The following is a 23,565-nucleotide window of genomic DNA, read 5'->3' as shown; positions in this document are numbered from 1 at the left end:
AAATCTGTCATCTATCCATCCATCCATCCTTCTAACTATTCATCCATCCATCCATCCATCCATTTGTCTATCTATCTATCTATCTATCTATCTATCTGTCTGTCTGTCTGTCTGCCTATCTATCTATCTATCATCCATCCATCCTTCTGTCTAACTATTCATCTATCCATCTATCCATTCATCCATCAGTCTATCCTTCTGTTTGTCTAATCACCTGTATATCTATCTATCCATCAAACTTCAAGGCTTTTTAACCCTTTTTTTTTAAACTTTCAAACAAGGCATTATTATTGTCAGTATAACAACTGTCCATGACATGCAGAATTGAATGTGTTGAGTACCACACAAAGACTGTTCCAGTTCTTCTCCAAGACAAGACACCACCTCAAAAATTTCTTACAAGTACACCTCTGAAATTACTCTTAATCAATTATTCAAAAGTACATTATTGAACATCATGGTCTTAAATGTCAATATGAAGTAAAGCTTGCGTGTGGGTTTGCACTGCGAGGGGGTAAACAACACATAAGCCATTAGACTAATCAGGGTCTCCTGTTCTCTGCAGCAGCTTTATGATGTTTAGGCAGCACTGGGTTCCTGAGGAACTGTCACACAGCATGTCGTGAGGATACGATCACAGTATAAATCTACACCTGATACTCGTGGCTCACCTGATACAGGTGTCTATCTGATACCATTCCTGCCCTGACGTCATTGCTTTAGCGCTTCAGTGAAGGGGAAAGACCTGTGACTACATCATCAGCTTTCACAGACAACACATTCAATCTGGACACAATCAACTCTGAACTAAAGGTTTATGAAACTGCTACTGGTATATGAACCACTACTATTTAAAGGTGCATGCTCAGCATTACTTTTGCAAAGTGTTAGGGCTTTAAAATCCATCACCTTTTTCCGGATTTTTCCAGTTTTCAGAATGATCATCCTTATGGTTTTTGCCTGGAAGACAATAAAATGATTGAAAAAAAAGCCATAGATTTACCCAAGCCATGTTTAGGAATACAAACATCACTTTTGGGGTGGCCTTTTGTGTGGAAACCATCTAGGAACCATTCAGAACATCTTAGCAACTGCCCAGCAAGATTCTAAAAAGAACTCATAACACCTTGGCAACCACCCACAAACATAGTGTGGGTTTAAATGTGTTTTGGTCTCTCCTGGATCAAGAATAACTTTCCTCTATTTACTATAAAAATCAATCTATGTTCACACTGGCTCACAGGAAGCTGTTCTGAAATTCAGGCACCTTCCTCAAGTCTTAAAAATAGACGGTAATTACATTCCAGAGCTAAATTAAAAATAAATGATTTCTGGTTTATTAATGGCCTCCTCCGATTCACTGCAGCCATTCCTCATCCAAAAGAGCGCAGACACGTCTGTCATATTCTGGCACACAGCGGGGCTGTTTGTTTTCTGTCTGTCTGTTTATTTGTTGTTTGAGAAGCGTTTGTGACAGATTTGTCTCTGCACAAGTGTGCAGGTGTCAAGCACTCAACCTTGTCATACCAATCAACACAATCGCACAGAGAAATAGGCCAGAGAGACAGAAAATGTAGAACAGACAGAGTACAAATTCACATCAAAGCATCCTAAAAAAGCATGGTAAAAAGGTTATATTTAAAAGAAATTGTTTAAAAGCATATAGCTGTTCCAAGTCCAAGTGTTGAACCAATTCTAAGCCGTTTCAGAGTGGCTGAAAAGTCAAAGATGTCATTTCAAAAGTTTATAGGATCCCTGAGGAGACCGTACTGTGTTTTGTTTTATTTTAGCGCTAGTAAAAAAAAAACTGAGTAATCCTCTTTTAGTCAAGAAAACTGATAAATTGATAGGTCACCCTAACATTACATTTCTGTCATGATTTACTCACCCTTATGTTGTTTCAAACCTAAATGTTTTACTTTCTTCCCTGGAACACAAATGTAAATGAAAATGAATGGAGATGGGGCATGTCAAACTCCAAAAACTACAACAACAACAACTTTTTTTTCCAGGGAAGAAATAAAATCGAATGAATTTGGAACAACATGAGGGAGAAGGATAAAAAAAGTATTTTTTAGGTGAACTGTTCATTTAAATGTATTAAAAAAGTCTGTCAGCAGTCTTTTGATTGAAAATCCCTATAATCCAATGTTATTCAGGAAGTCCTCAGAATCCGCTTCTTGAAATCGTACATCGGTGGGCGGAGCCTCAGCTTCCTCGAGCAGTCTCCTCTCCAACGCAGCGTCCTCCGGGCTAAGCCCCTCCCCTTTGGTGAGAACATACAGGAAGTAGTGGAAGCTGCTGCCATAGTGATAGTGCTTGATAGACCAGTCGTACTCCGCTCGAGCATAGAGTCTCTTACGAAAATGTGGCTGTGCAAACGTGACGGAGATGAAACGGCCACCGGGTTTCAAAACACGACTGACCTGTGGGGCAAAACAAATCATATTGTTATGAGTGTGACCTGTATTATCATCCTCATTATATATGATCATCTCTACAAACATTATTTCCACATGATTATCAACAGTTTCTGCAAAGCCCAAGTCCACATCTTGTAAGTTGGGTGAGATATTAAAGTACTATATGATGAACTTTACATTGTGATGCATTTGTTGTGTAATTTAGATGCAATATTGTGATTAATATTTATGTCCTTTATATTATAATCATCGTCACCAATGCAGAACCTTCTACAGAAGTCACATGAATTATATGCTGACTCTCTATGGGGAACTGAAGTTGCAGATTTCTTTTGAAAAATGCACAAACTCTCACAGACGCAGCTAGAAGCAAAATGCAATGCACAGTAATGTACTTTAGAGCTATATTTTTCTAGTTGTGTGTATATGGGTTTACTAGCTGCTAGTTACTTTTCTATAGACAGTGGTGACAAATTGTCTTCAAAAATTAGAAACAAAATATGACAAACCACCCTTTAAAAATACCAAGGGACATTTTTCAAAATGAAAAAAAAAAAAAAAAAAAAAAAAAAAAAAATATATATATATATATATATATACATATATATATATATATATATATATAATTTTATGCATCATTGCTCCAGCCTTCGGTGTCACATGATCCTTCAGAAATTATTCTAATGTGCCATTTTGGTGCTCCAGAAACATTTCTTTTTCAATGTTGAAAACACTTGTGCTCTATAATATGTTTGTTGAAATCATGATAATTTTTTATGATGAATATAAAGTTAAAAAGAAAAGCATTTATTTCAAATAGATTTTTTAAAAAAAAAGTCTTTACTGTCATGTTTTATCAATTTTATGCATCTTTTCTTCCAAAAAAATTACTGCTGACCTCAAACTTTTAAATGGTAGTGTATGTACAGTATGTGCGCTCATGAATATGTTTGAGTGTTGTGTTTGTGTATGTAAGTGTGTGTGCATGAGTGTGAGTGCATCACGTGCCCCTGCCACCCATTCTTCATCTGCCTGAAGAAATGAATAATTCACACTTTCAGGTGTCAACATGGAATCCGCCGAGAGTGTGAGAGAAGAGAGAAAGAGTTAGAATAAAAAGAGAAACTTCCACTGAGAACTTTTACAGGAATGAGAACATCGAATGTCACGCTTTCTTTTCCTCAGTTTGAGATAAACATGATATGACCATGTTATCCAGTTACTTAATGACAAATTGAAGGGACAGTTCACTCAAAAATGAAAATTCTGTCTTTAATTGCTCACCCTCATGTCGTTCCAAACCAGTAAGACCTTTGTTCATCTTCAGAACACAAATGAAGATATTTTTGATGAAATCCGAGAACTTTCTAACCCCGCATAGACAGCAACGCAACCATGTTCAAGGCCCAGAAAGATAGTAAGGACATTGTTAAAATAGTCCATGTGACATCAGTGATTCAACCATAATTTTACGAAGCTACAACAATACTTTTTGTGCAAAAAAAAAACAAACAAAACAAAAATAAATTACTTTTTTCAACAATTTGTTTCTTCAATGTCATTCTCTGCCACTATTCAGTACCACAAGCATGCATTGTGATAATAAAGGTTTTTTTTTTTTTTGCACACAAAAAGTATTCTCGTAGCTTCATAAAATTACAAAATTACGGTTGAATCACTGATGTCACATGGACTATTTTAATGACATCCTTACTACCTTTCTGGGCCTTGAACGTTTCAGTTGTGTTATTGTCTATGCAGGGTCAAAAAGCTCTCAGGTTTCATCAAAAACATCTTAATTTGTGTTCCAAATATAAGCAAAGGTCTTATGGGTTTAGAACAACATGAAAGTGAGTAATTAATGACAGAATTTTCATTTTGGGTGAACTATCCCATTAATGTGCTCAAACTACGAGTTTTGATTCTTTTTTCTGTAAACTCATTAAAAGTAGTCTACATGACCAAAACGTGGATAATGATTCACATAAATCTTTCTGCTGTTGTATTCAAGAGGTGCCGCAGCAGGTTTGACGTCAATGACAAGACACTTGAGAATCAATGACATTTGGCATCACTGACATCAAACCTTGCAAAACACGTCACATCTGAATTGAAAGCAAGCAGAGCTTTGAGAACTAGGGTAAAGTATTTTCTACAAATAAAACCTTAAGTTTTAGTCTGTTTATCACAATATTAAAAAGAAAGTCACAGGTTTGAAAGACTGTGTGAGAAATGACAGAATTTCATCACTTTGCCTATATCCAGTCTGTTTTATTTGTAGAAGCAAGCAGATCTGGTTGTCCTGTGACAGTAAAAACCATCAACCATAGTTGCTTCTCTACACAGGCAACGTTCCATCATGAGACGCAGTGAACATGACACTAAACAGTTTCTCCTGGGTGAAGTGCCAGATCTGTAGGCGAATCAGATGATCTCAGCTCGCCGTTAGCAGCTGATGAGACTAATGATCGGGTTTATTGATCTCTCTCTGCCTCTGATTAATGACCCTCCGACACATGCTGGGCCATCCTGGAACATCACCAAACCGGTCTCAAGGTGAATGCTAAACCCTGGATCACATACAATGCAGCCTGTATGTAAAGCCTTACGTCAATGCGGCTTTGTTTGCTGTTGTTATTTGTTTTGCTTTGACCCAAAAAGACATAAGAATGAACATGCAAAGGATAAGTGTTCTTGTTTTTTCACACATGCCATCTGAATGAAAAAGTACTGTGGTTAACAAAAAAGAGAGGGTTTTCTTTAATACAATCTGACCTCACAGCCAGCATTACTGTCGTCATTATAATAATTATCTTGCTCCACTTACAGTATAGGGTAATGTCAGCATCACTTCGCTCCCACATTATGGGTCTTACAACAATTACATCTAACCTTTAGTTCAAAACACTCTGGTTAATGGTGAACTGCTTACTAAATCATGCTCCCATCCAAAGCCATCATTACAGACACTCAAAAGCAGGTCATTTAAACCAATGACTATTATGTCTTGTTTACAGTGATCATTGAATCATCATTTACACACTGCTGTATTATCAGTTGTTTACTTAGTATTATTCAGTAATATGTAAGAGCCAAGCTTATTGTGGCAATTCTGGTATTAATATTAACCTACGTTTACCCAATTTGTTTTTGGGATTGACAACTGCATTTACTTACAGGTGTGAGTCTCGAAATGTCCCGTTCACACAGCAACGTACAGTTGTGTCTCAAATACTGTCTGTATGAACGCGCAACGGGAGTCAAGCCGGTATTGCCAAAGTGATATCAAAGATGATGCTGTCCATAGAACTTAAAGTCTTATCACTTTCTGACACGACGGGAGTCCAATCGAGCCGCGAGTTCATCCGTCAAATCTTCATTAACCGACAGCAGCTTATATTTTGGGTGGAGAACGGAGCATTTGAGTCACGCGAAGAACACAAATCTGACGCTGGCGGCTGCGGTGGGGAAAATCTTACTGGATCTGAAACTTTCAGATGACTCACAGCTCGCACCTCCGTCACTGTAAGTTACCAAAACCACACACAAAAACACGCAACACATGGGTTTATGCAGCAGAGCGGCTGTCTCTTGCACTGTATGATGTAATGGACACACAGTGCGTGTTTTCTGAGAATACGGTTGTAAGTCCTGAAAATTCAGAATGCGGTTGTCATACCCGTATATAACCGTAAAGGAGAAGCTCACTTCCAGAATAAAAATGTCCTGATAATTTCCTCCCTTATGTCATCCAACATGTTCATGTCTTCCTTTCTTAAGTCGCAAAGAAGTTACGTTTTTTGTGGAAAACATTCCAGGATTCTGCTCCATATAATAGACTTCACTGGTGGCCAACAAGTTGAAGGTCCAAACTGCAGTTTCAATGCAGCTTCAAAGGGCTCTACACGATCCCAGCTGAGGAATAAGGGTCTTATCTAGTGAAACAATCGGTCATTTTCTTGGGAAGAAAAAAAAAAAAGCTATCTACAAAAATCTACAAACATTACTTTTTAACCACAAATGCTCATCTTGCACTTGCTCTGCGATAGGCATGTGTGTCTTTATGCACTGCATTATCACGTTGGAAAAGCCACACGGTTAGTTCTCCGTCTGTGTACTTCGCTTCAAAATGTAGGTTAGGGCGAAAAATTCCATCACATTTTCTCCTCCAACTTCAAACTTGTCCAACATTGTTGTTTTTTTGTTTTGTGAAGAGCGTTTGACTTTCTTTGCACGTTTGCTTTGTAAACACTGGGTCGGTACTTCCACCTATGTCACGTGTGCATGATTATGTAATGTGTGAGGCTGAGCTAGTGCAAGACAAGCATTTGTGGCTAGAAAGTAGGGCTGGCCGATATGGGCAAAAAAATTATCACAATAAGTCGATCAATATCGATAATTAGCACAATAAATGTAAAATCTTTATTTCTTTGAAGTTTAAAGTCAGGTTTTTGCTCCAACGTGAAAGTTGTAGAAACAAGACCTTTAGTTTTTCTTAACAAACGACATATCTAAATAGAAAAATTAATTTCTGCATGCTCTAATGAGTTATATTGTTTCAAATCAAGAAACAGGTTGGGTTGATAATGATAACGATAATAACAATATCACTTTTTTGTCTCTTAGAAATGCACATTTGATAATAGCTTCAGGATGCAGAGGTAAATTTTTGTTCATTATTAATCAGTAACATCTGTAAAAACTGTACCAACTTCAGTTTAATATATTTATTATTTTATTTATTCTGACCCAGTTGTTTTTTTTGTTTTTTGTTTTTTAGAGCAAGCATTGGTCTCCCATAGTAGCAAGCAGTGAGTGTTACTACAGTAAATCCATGGTAAATGATGGCCATGTGTAGATTGAAAAGCCTTCTGACTGTCTTGTTGCACACAGCTTTAAACTAGTTTAAATCACAAAATCATTTGTGTTCATAGCTGAATTCACACTGGATCTTACAGCGCTGTTTAGTGTTCGCGTAACAGAGTAAATGCATCTCTCTAATGAGCTTGTGCAGCATGGCAGTTTGAACTTTGGTCCGAGCAAATAAACAGTCCATGTGGTGCGATTCATCGTTTTATCGAGGAAAATTATAATCGCGATAATTATCGTTATCGAATTATCGCCCAGCCCTACTAGAAAGCATTTCAGGTTGTATTTTTCTTAGAAAATGACCAAACGTTTCGCTAGATAAGACCATATTTCTCAGCTGGGATCGTGTAGAGCCCTTTAAACTTCTATTGAAACTACAGTTTGGACCTTCAACCCGTTGGAAAAATCCTGGAATGTTTTCATCAAAAACCTTAATTTTGACTAAAGAAAGGAACATATTAACATCTTGGATGACATGGGGGTGAATAAATTCCTTTCTGGAAGTAAACTTCTCCTTTAAGGACTCAAATACACGACTGACAACTGTATTCTGCTGCTGTGTGAATGTGGTCTTAGTTTTATAATACAAGTTGCTTCTACAAACACCTGATAACACAGCCTTTAAAGTGTTTGGGGTTGTAAGAATTTTTTTTTTTTTTTTTTTGGTATTTGGTATCGCTCACACCAAGGCTGCATTTATTTGAAATAAAGTAAAAACACTAATACTGTAAAATATTATTACAATTTAAAATAAATATTTTATTTGTAATATTTTATAAATGTATTTTAAAATGTAATTTATTCCCATGATTACTCCAATTGTAAGTGTCACATGATTCTTTATAAATCATTCTAATATGCTGATTAATAAGCAATAATTTTAATTAAAAATCGTTGGAACATTATGGCTTCATTGTCACTTTTGGGCAAGTTAATGCATCCTTGGCATTAAATCATACCAACCCCAAATTTTTGATGGGAAGTACTGTACGGTAATACTCCTTTTCTGCAGCACAAGGAATAGTGGGAAATATTAAACTTTAAAAATCATGCACAAATCCATACTGAAACATTAAATATACCTGTATGATTTGGGATGCACTAATCCTAATCTTGCACACTAAACAGTACAGAATATTTAGTGTGGATAGTCTATGTATTGGGCTGCATCCCTTCTCTGGGTGCACTTTTTCTGGTGTTTTGTTTTGCCTTTAATTGGATGAAGAACTGCTGACGGCTGAGGAAACTTGCGAAAAAAATCAGCTGCAAATTGGGAAAGGCTGACAGGGGATTTGTTTGTGTATGTGTGTGTGATAAAGAGTTTGTTGGGTTATGTTTGTTATTTTGAAAGGCACAAAAATATTTTATACGTGTGGAAGTCAGGCTGCAATGTCCTTTATTAACCAAGAAGAACTGAACAGCCAATTAAATAGTCTTATGTTATGTCACAATGCATGGCTTTGTACTTGCTAGCGAGTTATATATGTTGCATTATATTTGCTAAAATAGAATTTAGCTTCTAACTTGTCATTACTTACTATGAATATTGTTGGCTCTTTAGACATAAAAGCAACAAGTGCATGAAAGCATGTAAGAGTACCTAAAAGCCACTTCTGATTTCATAGGGTCTATAGCCAATGCGCAGATATTGTCTATTATATAGGTCATATTTGACTTTTTTCACCCTAACTTAATATTTCACTCACCGCAAAATAGCAGACATAAGAAACAGCACTAAATTTATATCAGCGCTACTTAATTTGATCTAACCGTGCAGAGCCGGGCATGTGAGGTTGCAGAAACGTGTAATTTTATGACCTAGAATCTTCCTCCTGCTTGTTAGCAGCCAGAAAGTACTTTAACAAAGCAACTCCCAGCATCCTCCAGGGGCATCAGTAACAGCATGCTCTCGTCTTCATATCGTTGTCTGTTGCTCTTTCTCTTCCCTGCCGTGAATGTCTCCTTCAAGGACCCTGAGCTCAAAGCCACCATCTGTCCAGCAGCGAAGGGCACGTATGTGTGTGTGTGTACACTGACAACCAACACACAGAACTGCGGACAGACTATAATGATGATACTCTATAGCTGCAGCATTTCAAGTGTGCTAACAGCTGTCATATCAGCACTCAGCCCTCGGGGAATCAAGATCCTTTACGGCCACTGAGAGCTGCCAAATTCTACAGCAGACGCAATTATCAAACTAACAGTCTGTGAAAGCGCACAGGTGATGAGGTCATTTATTCATCCTTCCCCATTAAAGGTGAAGTGTGTTAATTATGCAATGTTAAAATGCTTCCACCTATCCAGTGTGCATCTCATCAAAGGAGTTACTGACGAAAATGCTCTAAAAGGTTTCATCGACGATAACAAAGATGAGTGATTCACAACAACGTGCGTCAAGGTGATAATTAAAAAGTTTCATTGAAACACTGACGAAAATATGAGGAGGAAACAAATAACAGCAATATGCAAGTCTGGGGTCAGTAAAATGTATTTCACTTTTATTCAGCAAGGACGCATTAAATCAAAGTGACAGTAAAGGCATTTAAAATGTTACAAAAAAGACTTCTTTTCAAAAAAATGCTGTAATAAATAATGAAAAAAGTCTTTACAAAAAGGAAGTTTTCAACAAGGATAAATATAATAAATATTGACACACTGAAGACTGAAAATCAGCTTTGTAATGAATAAAAATGAATTACATATCAATTATATTTTAATTACTAAAACAGTCATTTTAAATTGTTGTAATATTTCACAAAATTACATTTTTACTGTTTTTTTGATCAAATAAATGTAGCTTTGGTAAATATAAGAGACTTCTTTTAAAACATTTTAAAAAATATCTTACTGACCCCAAACATTTGTTACTGTCTAGATTCACAAGCAAGGTTTTATAAGAAGAAAAATCTAAAAATAACAACATTGTTTCAAATAATCCAACAACAGTCAATAATATTAGTGACTGCACTTGTGTCAGGCTGAAATTATAAAATTTTTTAGTCAAAAACAAAAACTATGATTGAAAAAAAAAAAGTTAAAATTAAAGGGATAGTTTACCCAAAAATAAAAATTCTGTAATTAATTACTCACTCTCATGTCGTCACAAACCTTTAAGACTTTCGTTCATCTTCTTAACACAAATTAATATATTTTTGATGAAATCTGAGATAAACAGCAACGCAACTATCATGTTCAAGGCCCAGAAAGGTAGTAAGGACATTGTTAAAATAGTCCATGCGACATCAGTGGTGCAACCACAATTTAATATCTTACAATCAATTTAAAATCTTAATTTGTGTTCTGAAAATGAACAAAGGTTTTATGGCTTTGGAATGACATGAGGGTAGGTAATTAATGACAGAATCTTCATTTTTTGGGGTAAACTATCCCTTTAAGAATGCTGCTAGCACAACTTGAGTCATTTGTAGGTTGATTTCACCAAAAACAGTTTAACCAATGGTGTGAGTTTGGGGTGGGACTTGAGTTTGTTCAGCTACTGAAAGAAAGAAGTGCTTTTTGATACAACCATTTTTTACTTCAGTGTCATTAGTGGCACAAAAACTGAACACTTCAGCTTTACGGACACAATGCAGTCTGTTAAAAATAACAGACATGTAATCAGCTTTCTCTTGCTTCTCAGCAAATATGGTGTAAACTCGTTCACCTTTAAAAACTCAGTGCTCCAAACAGCTCATCTTAACCAAACGCACAGCTGTAGCAGAAGTCTATGAGTCACTCATTATGGCTAACACCTCGAGTCAAGACCAGATCACAACGTGTCTTTATGCAAAGAAGGTGCTGCTGTCTTTGGCTCACACCGCACAGCCATTGTTAATTAAGAGACTTAAAAACATTTCTCACCTTATTAACACTTTTTTTGTTAGCTTGGACAGAACTGGTTTAAATGAATCACACAAGCCATCTGGATTGTAGATTACAAAGCAACCAACAGCAACTTTGATATATTTTTTTCATTCATTTCTCCCATTAGGATCACCACACTCAGCCCCATGTCATCCAAAGTGTTCATGTCTTTCTTCAGTCGAAAAAAAAGTTTTTGAGGAAAACGTTCCAGGTTTTTTTCTCCATATAGTGGACTTCAATGGGGATCAACGGTTTGAAGGTCCAAATTTGAGTTTCAATGCAGCTTCAAAGGGCTCTACACGATCCCAGCCGAAAAATAAGGGTCTTATCTGAAATGATTGGAAATGATTGTACATACTTTTTAACCACAAATGCTCGTCTTGCACTCATTTGTGTACTTTAGTTCAAAAAGGTAGGGTAGGGTGGAAAAAATTAGTTTTCTCCTTCAACTCTAAAGTTTGGCTTTCTTTGCACGTTCACTTTGTAAACACTTGGTCGGTGTCAGTACGTCACCTTTCCAATGTTACTATGTAGTGCAAGACGAGCATTTGTGGTTAAAAAGTATATACATTTTTATTTATTTATTTTTTTTTGAAAAAATGACCAATCGTTTCACTAGATAAGACCCTTATTCCTCGGCTGGGATTCGTGTAGAGCCCTTTGAAGCTGCATTGAAACTGCAATTTGGACCTTCAACCCACTGATTCCCACTGAAGTCCACTATATGGAGTAATACTATATGGACATTAGAGGAAATTTTTCACAGCATCATGTGTAATGTAGGAATTTTGCTGTTAAACATCCATATTAATGCAAAACAACTATACTTATTGTAGATGCAAATTGAAAGAGTGTGATGAAGTAGCATACTGCTATTTGAAACATTTAGCACTGCATACTGCATCACATACAAGGCTGAATACAGTATATACTGCAAAATACACACTCTTGTTGTGAACTCCTTTTGGGTTTTGTCCTGATTGGTTGATGCAGGCTGTGAGTCCCAGCATCAGAGCAGTTTGCTGGACTCGCTGTTGCTCTGATAAAACTGCACTCTGTGTCTGATTTGGCCGCAGGCCGGGAGACTGTGACCTGGATTTTGAAATGAGGGGTCTGGACGCTTTTGCGATGCAGTGCTTAATTGCAGAATTTATACTACTCATGCCCAAGAGAAATAAACATGACACTCTTTTACAGTTATTTACTGCCGCTTTGATTTAATAAATGTAGAGTTAACAGTGTGATTTACCACGTAAAGCGCATATTTCCTTCTATCTATCTATCTATCTATCAATCTCTCTATCTATCTATCTATCAATCTATCTATCACTATAATTCATATAGAAGATAATAAGGCTTTTAGATGGCATGTTCTCTACAGCAGTTCTTGTTTTCGACAGCAATGCCAGTCCCCGCTGAAATGAGAGTCTGTTGTATGCCTGAGTTTATGAAGGCTGATTAGCTTTGCTGCAGAGGAGCTGCTTTCTGCGTGTCTCTTGTGAAGTAAACCATCATTTAGACTGAACTCAAATGATCAGCTTCCACAGCGTGTGTTCATGTAGTACAAAGCAGTTAGTAAGCACATTGTGAGAGATGATCAAACTCCCTGAGATTTCAGAGAAGCTGTCCTTCCTGCTGGCATCGAGGCTGGAATTGAGCTCTGATTATGTGTTTCTGACGGCGCCATACTTTAGGGACAAAATCGCTCGGGTTACAGTAGGTAAACTTGCCAAAACTTTTATAGACATCCTTAAAATTAGAGGTGGTTTATAAATAACATTCAGAATAGAATACTAGAGTAGTGAGTAGTATATACTATATACAATTCTGTAAAAATAATTTGAAACGGTATATACAAAGAGCAAACATTTCAAACAATCCTATATTCTACCTGATTTCATGACATAAACGTACCTATGGGAATTTTTTCGCAAAACGCGAAATATACATACCAATAAGTACCTATAATTACAGTTTCCAACAGAAATGAACTCTAGAGGCGGTAAAACAGCAAGCACTTGTAACAGTTATGATTACAGCTCCATATGTTTCACTTTCCGGACTTAACAAGCTTGCTCAGTAGCTCAACCGGCATGGAATTGGAGTCCTTGAAAAATTCTCGGATACGAATCCTGTGAAAAACATGACTCACAATGAAATGGCTGAAAGATGAGAGATTGAAAAACAAGCTAAAACAGCATGTTTGCAATTGCGTTACATTACGTTCGCTTTTGTTCATACCATCGGGTAGGTTTAGGTGTAGCGCAGATGGTATGTTATTTTAAAACGTCACTAAGCTTTAGTGTTACAGCACCACTCAATAGACATTTCAAGTCAGAACTGTGTACAAAACCAACGTCACATAAAACATACCATATGTGCATTCCAATCATTCTCTGTTCCAATCATTTGACATTGAATGTCACAAAACGTACATGGCGGTACGTATTTCATGTCTTGCAACAAAGTTCCAACAGGTACATTTTCGTCATGAGATCAGGTTGCCGATATTGTTGCCGCATGACCTCACAGTTATAAAAATAAATATTTTGTCGTCATTGGTACCACACGCATGTGTCATGGCACTTCAGAGAACACGTGTCGAGACTATTTTTTATTATTTATTTATTTTACTATTTTACAGACTATTTTACCGATGTTCTGACTACCTTTTTGGGCCTTGAATGTGTGAGTTGCATTGCTGTCTGTTTCAGGGTCAGAAAGCTCTCAGATTTGATCAAAAATATCTTTTTTTTTTTTTTTTTTTTTTTTTTTTTTTTTATCTATTTGTGTTCTGAAGACGAATGAAGGTCTTACATGTTTGGAACGACATCAGGGTGAGCTATCCCTTTAAATACTTAATATTTGATTTTAGAGCGAAATGGTACAACAGCAGTATTAAAATAATTACAATAACTTTGTTTTATTTGATAGTTACGTTTTATATAATCACAACATTTTGACTGTGTAGTCCTACAATAAAACCCCAACAAAATCACAATTAAATTTTTATCTCAAATCATGCAGCCCTAATTCTCTGCAGCAAGGTCTGTTGCATAATGCACATTTTGCCATGTAGTCAATGCCTTTAAAATACAGTTTTTCTTATAAAAATCCCATGTTCCCTAAAGCAAGCAAGATAAATGTATCCGAGTGAGCGAACGAATTTCCAGAAGATTCTGAATGAAAGCACACTGAAAGCAAACCACATAAATTATACATTCATCACCCACAGATGCGCACTATTGACTTTGAGTGCCAGAATGCATGTTTGCGCATGTGTGCATATGTTTGTGTTCATTCATGTGTATGTATATGTGTTTGCGCATCTGTCTGCGTGCGTGTATAGTGTTTAGTGTAGGCTGGGCGAGAGCTAATGCTTTAGCGCCTTTATGTGTGATTCATAAATATTAATTGCTAGATTCTGATTTAAGCTGTTCCAGCATATCGATTTCCGCAATTAACCAAATGCACCCAGCTGACCTTTGACCTCCATGTGAGATCCTGCCAACGAACAAATGACCGGAGATCATTTATTCTCTCAATCTGTTTCTCAGCACCTGGCCATTACATAACATATCTTTAATTATACAAGCTGAACGGCCTCTCTAATTGGCTGCCAGCAGCCTTGGAAGCAGACAGACTGGTACCACTGGCCTTTCGGCATGGCATACAAGATGCACACACGTTCGCAAATCATTCATCGGTTTCCTGATCATCAATAACAGCTCGAATCTGCCTGTATTTGTGTTGTTAAGATCAGAGACGTGGAGGTTTGAGTGGATGTTCTGCTGCCAACTGGTGGGATGCTTCAAGTATTTGTCTTTTATGAGCTCTTCAAATGACTTGGCTGAAAACATTTTCCCAAGACTCTGGCAATTTCCTACACAAGGTTGCCATGGAAACGAAAGTTTCTACACTGCAAATAAAGTAATTCATTTGGGTCATGATGTAACACACAAAAGAAGAGCACATATTGTGTGAAATTCTGTCTGTCTTTTACAAGCATATGCTTGCAAAATGGGTATTTTTGCATGTGCACTGTACCTAAAATTCAACGTGTATTTTTAGGGTTATATAAATAAAAGGCATTATACAAACTGCTATGTGATGTAACTGTCAACAAATCAGCAAAGTGCCCACATCCCATTAACACTTCACCCAAAATGCAGCCATTCTCACTAGCGCATTCTCTAGTGAGAAACTGCTTATCACAAGGACATGTGATTTCCTATTAATACTTCTTATGACGACATCGATTTAACTGTTTAAACAGTAAGCAGCCTAGCTAGACAGTAGGCTAGGCAGTCTTATAAGACACTTTCTTCTGGCCAAATTCAAAGGTGGCATTGTGAATAAATATGCAGAAAAATAAAAAAATAAATCACCCAAGATAGTGGACAAGGCCAAGATGAATATGTTTAGGGAATGTTTAGGGTCAGTAAGTTTTCTTTTTAAATATACACTGACATTTTAATTCAGCAAAGATGCATTAAACTGATAATAAGTGACAGCAAATACATTTTGGACTTGGGCTTGTAACCGAAAGGTTGCAGGTTCGAATCCCAGGTCCAGCAGGGATTGAAGGTGGGGGGAGTGAATAACCAGCGCTCTCCCCACCCTCAATACCACGAATGAGGTGAGTCCCTTGAGCAAGGCGCCGAACTCCCAACTGCTCCCAGGGCGCCGCAGCTATAGCAATACGGCTGCCCACTGCTCTGGGTGTGTGTTCACGGTTTGTGTGTGTTTGTTCACTGCTCACTACTGTGTGTGTGTGCACTTGGATGGGTTAAATGCGGAGCACAAATTTCTAAGCATTCTAAGGAATCCTGATGAAAAAAATAAGAAGAAAGAAGAAAAGTTTCTTCAAAACTGCATATTAGAATTAATATTTCTGAAGGATCTTGTGACCCTGAAGACTGGAATAATGGCTGCTGAAAATTCAATTTCTCATCACAGGAATTAATTACTTTTTAAAATATATTAAAGAGATAGTTCACCTAAATATAAAAATTCTGTTATTAATTATTCACCCTCATGTTGTTCCAAACATGTAAGACCTTTGTTCATCTTCAAAACACAAATTAAGATATTTTTGTTGAAACCTGAGAGGTTTCTAACCCTGCATAGACGGCAAAGCAACAACCAATGTTGTGTTGACGTAACTTCAACTGAAACAGGAAGAGAGGGCAGGACATATCAAGCAGCCCCGCCCCCAGAGCTGCTAAGCTCGGTAAAGCCGCACGTATGAAAGCCACAATCTCATCCATATTGCTATAAAACGTAGCATTCTGTGTAGAATTCAAATGGGTCTGATACATTTTAAGGCCTGCACTTCTATTTCAGCTGCAGCTTCTATTTATACACTATCTATAGTGTAGGGGGCGGGATGCTTCATATTCCAGAGAGCATTTAATTGGGCAGAAAGTTTGATGAGAAAACACTGGAAAAAAAACTTAAAAAAAAAGTTGTTTCAACTTAAAAAAAAATGTTGTTTCAACTTATATAGAGACTGTAGAGTAAAAGTAAGTAACCTCAAGGCTAACAAACTCATATTAAAAGACAAAAAACTTAATTTTTGATTTCATTGGGACTTAAAGGCCCAGAAAATATAGTTTTGAAAATAGTTTTTTTCACTTCCATGTCAGTCTTCGCTGCACGTTCAGGAAAGTACCACAAAGATTGACATGGAAGAGAAGAAATTGCTGAATAAAGTTATCTTTGTTTTCTTTGCACACTTAAAATATTCTCGCAGCTTCACATGGACTATTTTAACAATAAATGGGCCATAAAACATTTCAGTTGCATTGCTGTCTATGCAGGGTCATATCTTAATTTGTGTTCTGAAGATGAACGAAGGTCTTACGGGTTTGGAACAACATGAAGGTGAGTAATTAATTACAGAATTTTTGTTTTTGGTGTATGTAAAGTATATGTTAATAGTAGACAGCATTGAATTTAACTAGGTTGTGGAACAGAAATTGTTGCTGCATTCAATAATGCTTTATGCATGTATTTCTTTATTTAACAAACAAGCTTTTATCTTGTACAGTTACTGCAGATATATCTATTCTTTCCAGTTCCCTCTTGCTCGCAGCATCTTAAAAGCACACACACACACACGCACACACACTGTGGGTGTCAGACAGATTGTTTGTCCTAATTAATGAGCTGGTCTATAAACCTACTGTCTAAAAACCCCCGCCCACATTCACACCCCCACTTTAAACGCACAAACGCACAAACAGACAAACAAACAGCCGCTGCCTACATATCTGCTCCGCCCACTTCATCACAGATTCAAACACACTGCACGACCAACACTTTGTGGACATCCAAACAGCATTTAACAATTCTAGATAATTATCTCTGAATCTTTTTTAAAAAGTCTGACTGCTAAAAAGGAAACAGAAAAGAGCAAGAGCAAGGGTAGTCCTCCTGTACTCTTACACCCCAAGAGGAATTAATACACTTACAGCTGCTAAAGGCACTAGGTAAATAGGGCAAAAGTGAGTAAGTGAGTGTGCGAGTGAGAGTGTGTGTGTTTGAGTGGATAACACTAAGTATATGGGGCAGTGTGTCTGGCAGCCCTGAGGACGCCCATGGGATGGCAGTCACTATGGATACCAACGTAGCTGCGGCAACAACACGCTTTCGCTTAGAGCAACAGGTCACTGGTCATCGGACTCAGCAGAGTCACATCCAAACAACGTGCAGTTCAGAACCAACCAGCTAATACAGAGATTAGACTGACAATACAGCTGATTACAGAAACACTAAAGGGGCAGCTCAACCAGAAATAACAATTTTGCTATAATTTACTCACTGTCATGTCATTGCAAGCCTGTACGACCACAGAAGAAGATATTTTGATATATGGTGGGGTCCAAACAACTTTGGACAGACATTTTCCAAAACAACATCTTTCGTTTTCCATTGAAGAAAGAAAGTCTTACAGGTTTGCGATGACATGAGGGTCAAAAATGATGACAGAAGACAAAATGATATCGACACTGACGTTTTTCTTTTTATAGGATGCATTAAATTGATCAAAAGTGACAGTAAAGGCATTTATAAAGTTACAAAATTCATACACTGACCAAATTATAAACGCAACACCTTTGTTTTTGCCCCCATTTTTCATGAGCGGAACTCAAAGATCTAAGACTTTTCTATGTACACAAAAGGCCTATTTCTCTCAAATATTGTTCACAAATCTGTCTAAATCTGTGTTAGTGAGCACTTCTCCTTTGCCGAGATAATCCATCCACCTTACAGGTGTGGCATATCAAGATGCTGATTAGACAGCATGATTATTGCACAGGTGTGCCTTAGGCTGGCCACAATAAAAGGCCACTCTAAAATGTGCAGTTTTATCACACAGCACAATGCCACAGATGTCGCAAGTTTTGAGGGATTGTACAATTGGCATGCTGACTGCAGGAATGTCCACCAGAGCTGTTGCCCGTGAATTGAATGTTCATTTCTCTACCATAAGCTGTCTCCAAAGGCATTTCAGAGAATTTGGCAGTATATCCAACCGGCCTCACAACCGCAGACCATGTGTAACCACACCAGCCCAGGACCTCCACATCCAGCATCTTCACCTCCAAGATCATCTGAAACCAGCCACCCAGACAGCTGCTGCAACAATGGATTTCCATAACCAAAGAATTTCTGCACAAACCATGTCAGGGAAGCTCATCTGTATGCTCGTCGTCCTCATCGGGGTCTCGACCTGACTGCAGTTCGTTACATTCGATGGTGTCTGGCACTTTGGAGAGGTGTTCTCTTTATAGATGAATCCCGGTTTTCACTGTACAGGGCAGATGGCAGACAGCGTGTATGGCGTCGTGTGGGTGAGCGGTTTACTGATGTCAACGTTGTGGATCGAGTGGCTCATGGTGGCAGTGGGGTTATGGTATGGGTAGGCATATGTTATGGACAACGAACACAGGTGCATTTTATAGATGGCATTTTGAATGCACAGAGATACTGTAAAGAGATCCTGAGGCCCATTGTTGTGCCATTCATTCATGACCATCACCTCATGTTGCAGCACGATAATGCAAGGCCCCATGTTGCAAGGATCTGTACACAGTTCCTGGAGACTGAAAACATCCCAGTTCTTGCATGGCCAGCATACTCACCGGATGTGTCACCCATTGAGCAGGTTTGGGATGCTCTGGATTGGCGTATACGATAGTGTGTTCCAGTTCCTGCCAATATCCAGCAACTTCGCACAGCCATTGAAGAGGAGTGAACTAACATTCCACAGGCCACAATCAACAACCTGATCAACACTATGCGAAGGACATGTGTTGCACTGCGTGAGGCAAACTGTGGTCACACCAGATAGTGACTGGTTTTCGGACCCCCCAGACCCCCCAGACCCCCCAGACCCCCCCCAATACAGTGTAACTGCACATTTTAGAGTGGCCTTTTATTGTGGCCAGCCTAAGGCACACCTGTGCAATAATCATGCTGTCTAATCAGCATCTTGATATGCCACACCTGTGAGGTGGATGGATTATCTCAGCAAAGGAGAAGTGCTCACTAACACAGATTTAGACAGATTTGTGAACAATATTTGAGAGAAATAGGCCTTGTGTGCATAGAAAAAGAGAAAAAGAGATCTTTGAGTTTTAGTGGCTGCTGATATATCATATATTTAATAAAATACATCAAAAGAAAAAAGCTATTATATATTATTTAAATTATGTATGCATGTATATTTTATAAAACTGCTGTTTTTATTGCATTTTTGATCAAATAAATGCAGCCTTGGTGAGACTTCTTTGAAAAACATTCTTACTGACCCCAAGCTTTCAAGCTATAAATTATGAGGATATATAGATACGGTTGGATCCTGGGAAACAGTCTGTCCTCTTTCGAGTGAGAAGGGAAGTGGTAATTGATCTTAAACACAAACACACACATACACAAATCAAAGACATTCTGTATGAAGCTTACTCAGAAACACTACACAGAAACATTTAAGATGATATATTCTAATACCAAAGCAAAGAAACAGCTGTTTGGTGCAGCTCAGACATGGTGGAAACACATTTCATTTGGTAACTATTTACACAACTTGTTGACAAACAGCTTGACTATTGATTTATTGGCAAAATAAGTTACAGCAAACGATCCAGCACAGATCTGCCAGAACACAAGGTGGTCTCCCTGGAAACTGTTTATCTATAAACCTCAACACAGACGATGCTTGATAACGACCTGTTTGCTATTACCACTGAGGAGAGAGAGAGAGAGAGAGAGGAAGAGAAGAGAGAGAGAATGTGAACTCCAAGCCGTATCTGTATGGAAAACCCTTTCTGGGAACCAAGGTTCCACTTCGAAGCCATGAGTAAATATAGCCCAAAACATCCAGCCAAACACTCTGAATATGGTCTGCCTCTCTCTTTCACACACAATGTTGTCAGTAGAGCTCTTCAAAGCTGTGTCCTGATAAAAACTAATTAAACAACATGACTATGCGACTTGAGTCCATTGACCTTCTTTTATCAGTGCTGGGAACTTCAGACGTAACCGCTGATCTGGGATCAGCATATCTGGTTGCGTTATTAAGATGTGAGCTTGAGAAACTGTGTCAGGCTGATTTAAGATCAGTCAATAAACATCATGCTTATCAAAGCTGATTTACTATAACCGGACTCCTGTTAACAGATTATGGATCTATTCTAGGCCGTGCAACCGTGTGAATATCCGAACATCAAGCACAATATCCCAATACACACTCTCTCTTTTTGGCTGCACGTCTCAGGAGGACTTCTGGGTTTCCCCCTGTGTTGTCCTGTGATGGATCGTGGATGGTATTTTCCATTCCAGCAGGTCCCAGTCATGCAAACCCCCTTGCTATCCTCTCTCTCTCTCTCTCTCTCTCTCACACACACACACACACACACACACACACACACACACACACACACACACACACACACATAAAGCTCAGTGACAGAACGTCCTTGGATGCTGACACAGGAGTCAAGTGACCCCGAGATTACCAAGTCTGGCAGACGCACACTGACGTGTGACAGTCACTCAGGAAAATTAATGATCCTGGAATAAAGCCACAGAAGGGGAGAGAGAAAGATTAGGGAGGGTGTGGAATAACCCTTCGCCACAATTTTGACAGCACTGACATCCATACATGGACTCATTGACGCCTCGTATTATCACATACATATCACTGAACAACCCATGTATGCTGTAATGCTGAGCTGTGATGTAATTACTTACTTTTATAGCACAGTAGTTATTTGAAAATCAGGTGTTCTAAAAGTTTTGACTAAATAAATAAATATACACAAAATAAATTAAATCAATAAATTCAACTAATAAAAATGATTTAAAATAATATATTTATAAAATAAAAATATATAAATGTATATTAAATGATTACAAAAATTATAATAAATAAATACATTTTCAATAAAAATAAAAAAAACAACAACCAACAAAGTATCTAATGCCCCTGCTGGTTGAAAAAAATCTCCTATTTAACTTTTAGATTTCAGATATTAAAACATAATTTTGCTTCTCTAGTACAAGGATGAAAAAAGATCTGAGAGGTCAAAGGTCATATGCTACTATGACCTAGACCTGAACACCTGCTGGGTTTGATCTGTGATTGCCATTGGATTATCATGATGTCATCTATAGCACGCTGCGGGATTTACAGACAATGAAAACATCTGGACTGCAATCCAAAGCCTCTGCTGGGTTGGCATTGAATTTAGAAGTAAATCATACTTTAACATCTGACACTCTGATTCATTATAATCTTAAATGGACTTTTTAGCATTATCTGCTGAAAATAAGATTAGCACAGTGGCATCTCTTGACCTCTGACCGCAGTTCAAACTATGATGACACTTCCCTTGAACTTTGCCTAATAAGGGTGACAAAACAAGTGCTAAATATGAGTCACAATCAGGTGTAAGTGTCTTAGATACAACATTACTCACAGAAACCTTAGAGCCAGTTAGCATTTGTACTGTAAATAACAAATACAAGCTAGTACAAGCTAAACTGACTGATGTGTTGACTATAGTTATATAATTTTACATATTACACATTTTATTTGCCTAAAAATGGCTTATTTGCCTCAAAATAACATCACAGCCTAAGTTTGATTCCATAGCCTCTGTAGAAACACAAGAATGTGGACTTGAATAAACATGTAGACTGATAGAACACTGATACATGTTTACATGATACATCAACACTTTAAAAACCAATATATACACAAACAGTTGAGTATAAAGTTGTTGACTCTCTGAACTCCTGATAGGGCGTCCTCTTGAGAAGTGCGAAATCAAACGAGATGAGCTTGTTTTCGCTTGTAATTAAGACTTCAGTGCTCACAATCTGGGCGCTAATACGAATCAAAGCAGACTGGGAGATCTGCTCAGTGATGGCAGCTGCCAAACATAAAACTAAAATCTGTTCGCCGTGTACACACACACACAGATACACAAACACACACATAAAATACTCAGCTGTTCTAAAACCAGGATGTTCACAGCTCATTATAATGTGTTTCTGTGTATGAAACAGAAAGGAACACAAATAGACCATTTGGCTGTGTTTGGACATCTCGAACAGCAAAACTGAAAGCAAGTCAGTCATTTTTTTTTGCTTTCCTTCGCTTTTTTCCTAACAAAACTTGACTGAAGCTCAGCAGATGCAGTGTGAAAACACACTAGTTTAATTTAGGAAACCTTAACTGTTCTCAGATTTAATTAGCAGGAAATCATATAACAATCTCCAACACACAGAAACTCTAAAAAAAAACCCACAAATGTCTGCTATAAACAAAAACAACTATAAAACCTTACAAAAAAAGTACCATGGTACCAAGATAAACAGCATGTACTATGATGCATGTCCATTCACAAGATTCACAAAATTCACCTCAGGGCATGTTTACCTGATGTATTTTAATGGTAATACCTCTGTATTTTTTGACTGCAACACAGTGTCACTTTAACACAGTGTTAAAGTGACTGCAACACAGTCGCAGCTACTAGAAGTATATGAGAGTAAACTTTGGTTGCTTTTGGCACTAAGGCTGTGCTAAACCCCCCTCAGCAGGATGAGTCATGCTCGCCCTCCAGCAGCCACTGTGATCCAGTTTCTATAGAAACCTGTTGCTATGGAAACACCTCTTGCTCAAGAGCCATGCGGGGATGCACAAACACTAGCACAGGTGACCGGGGCAAATCAGACGGGATTTTAATAAGATAATCAAGACGGGCCTGTTTCTAAAGATCCCATCACATGAAATGTCAGAACAAACAGCCATCTGCATAACGCTTCCTCTCCCATGAAAAGCGTGGAGGGCTGCATAACACTTTCTGGATTAACTACATCATACCCTCAG

At 37.8% G+C, this 23,565-nt stretch overlaps 1 protein-coding gene across 2 annotated transcripts in view; it reads right to left on the bottom strand.

Annotated features, from left to right (window-relative positions):
* Nucleotides 1-1,611: 1,611 nt before the first annotated feature.
* The window catches only part of ece2a (endothelin converting enzyme 2a), a 72,270-nt gene continuing 50,316 nt past the window's right edge, over nucleotides 1,612-23,565 (bottom strand). For both annotated transcript variants that reach the window (XM_051129521.1, XM_051129530.1), the window contains exon 4: nucleotides 1,612-2,426. In XM_051129521.1, the coding sequence (XP_050985478.1) occupies nucleotides 2,139-2,426 (288 nt within the window). In that variant the 3' untranslated portion in view covers nucleotides 1,612-2,138. The remainder of the gene's footprint in view (nucleotides 2,427-23,565) is intronic.

The sequence above is a fragment of the Labeo rohita genome, chromosome 2 (genome assembly GCF_022985175.1).
Source record: "Labeo rohita strain BAU-BD-2019 chromosome 2, IGBB_LRoh.1.0, whole genome shotgun sequence".
NCBI lineage: Eukaryota > Metazoa > Chordata > Actinopteri > Cypriniformes > Cyprinidae > Labeo > Labeo rohita.
The sequence above is the reverse complement of the archived record's forward strand: the minus strand, read 5'-3'. Positions and strand labels throughout refer to the sequence as shown.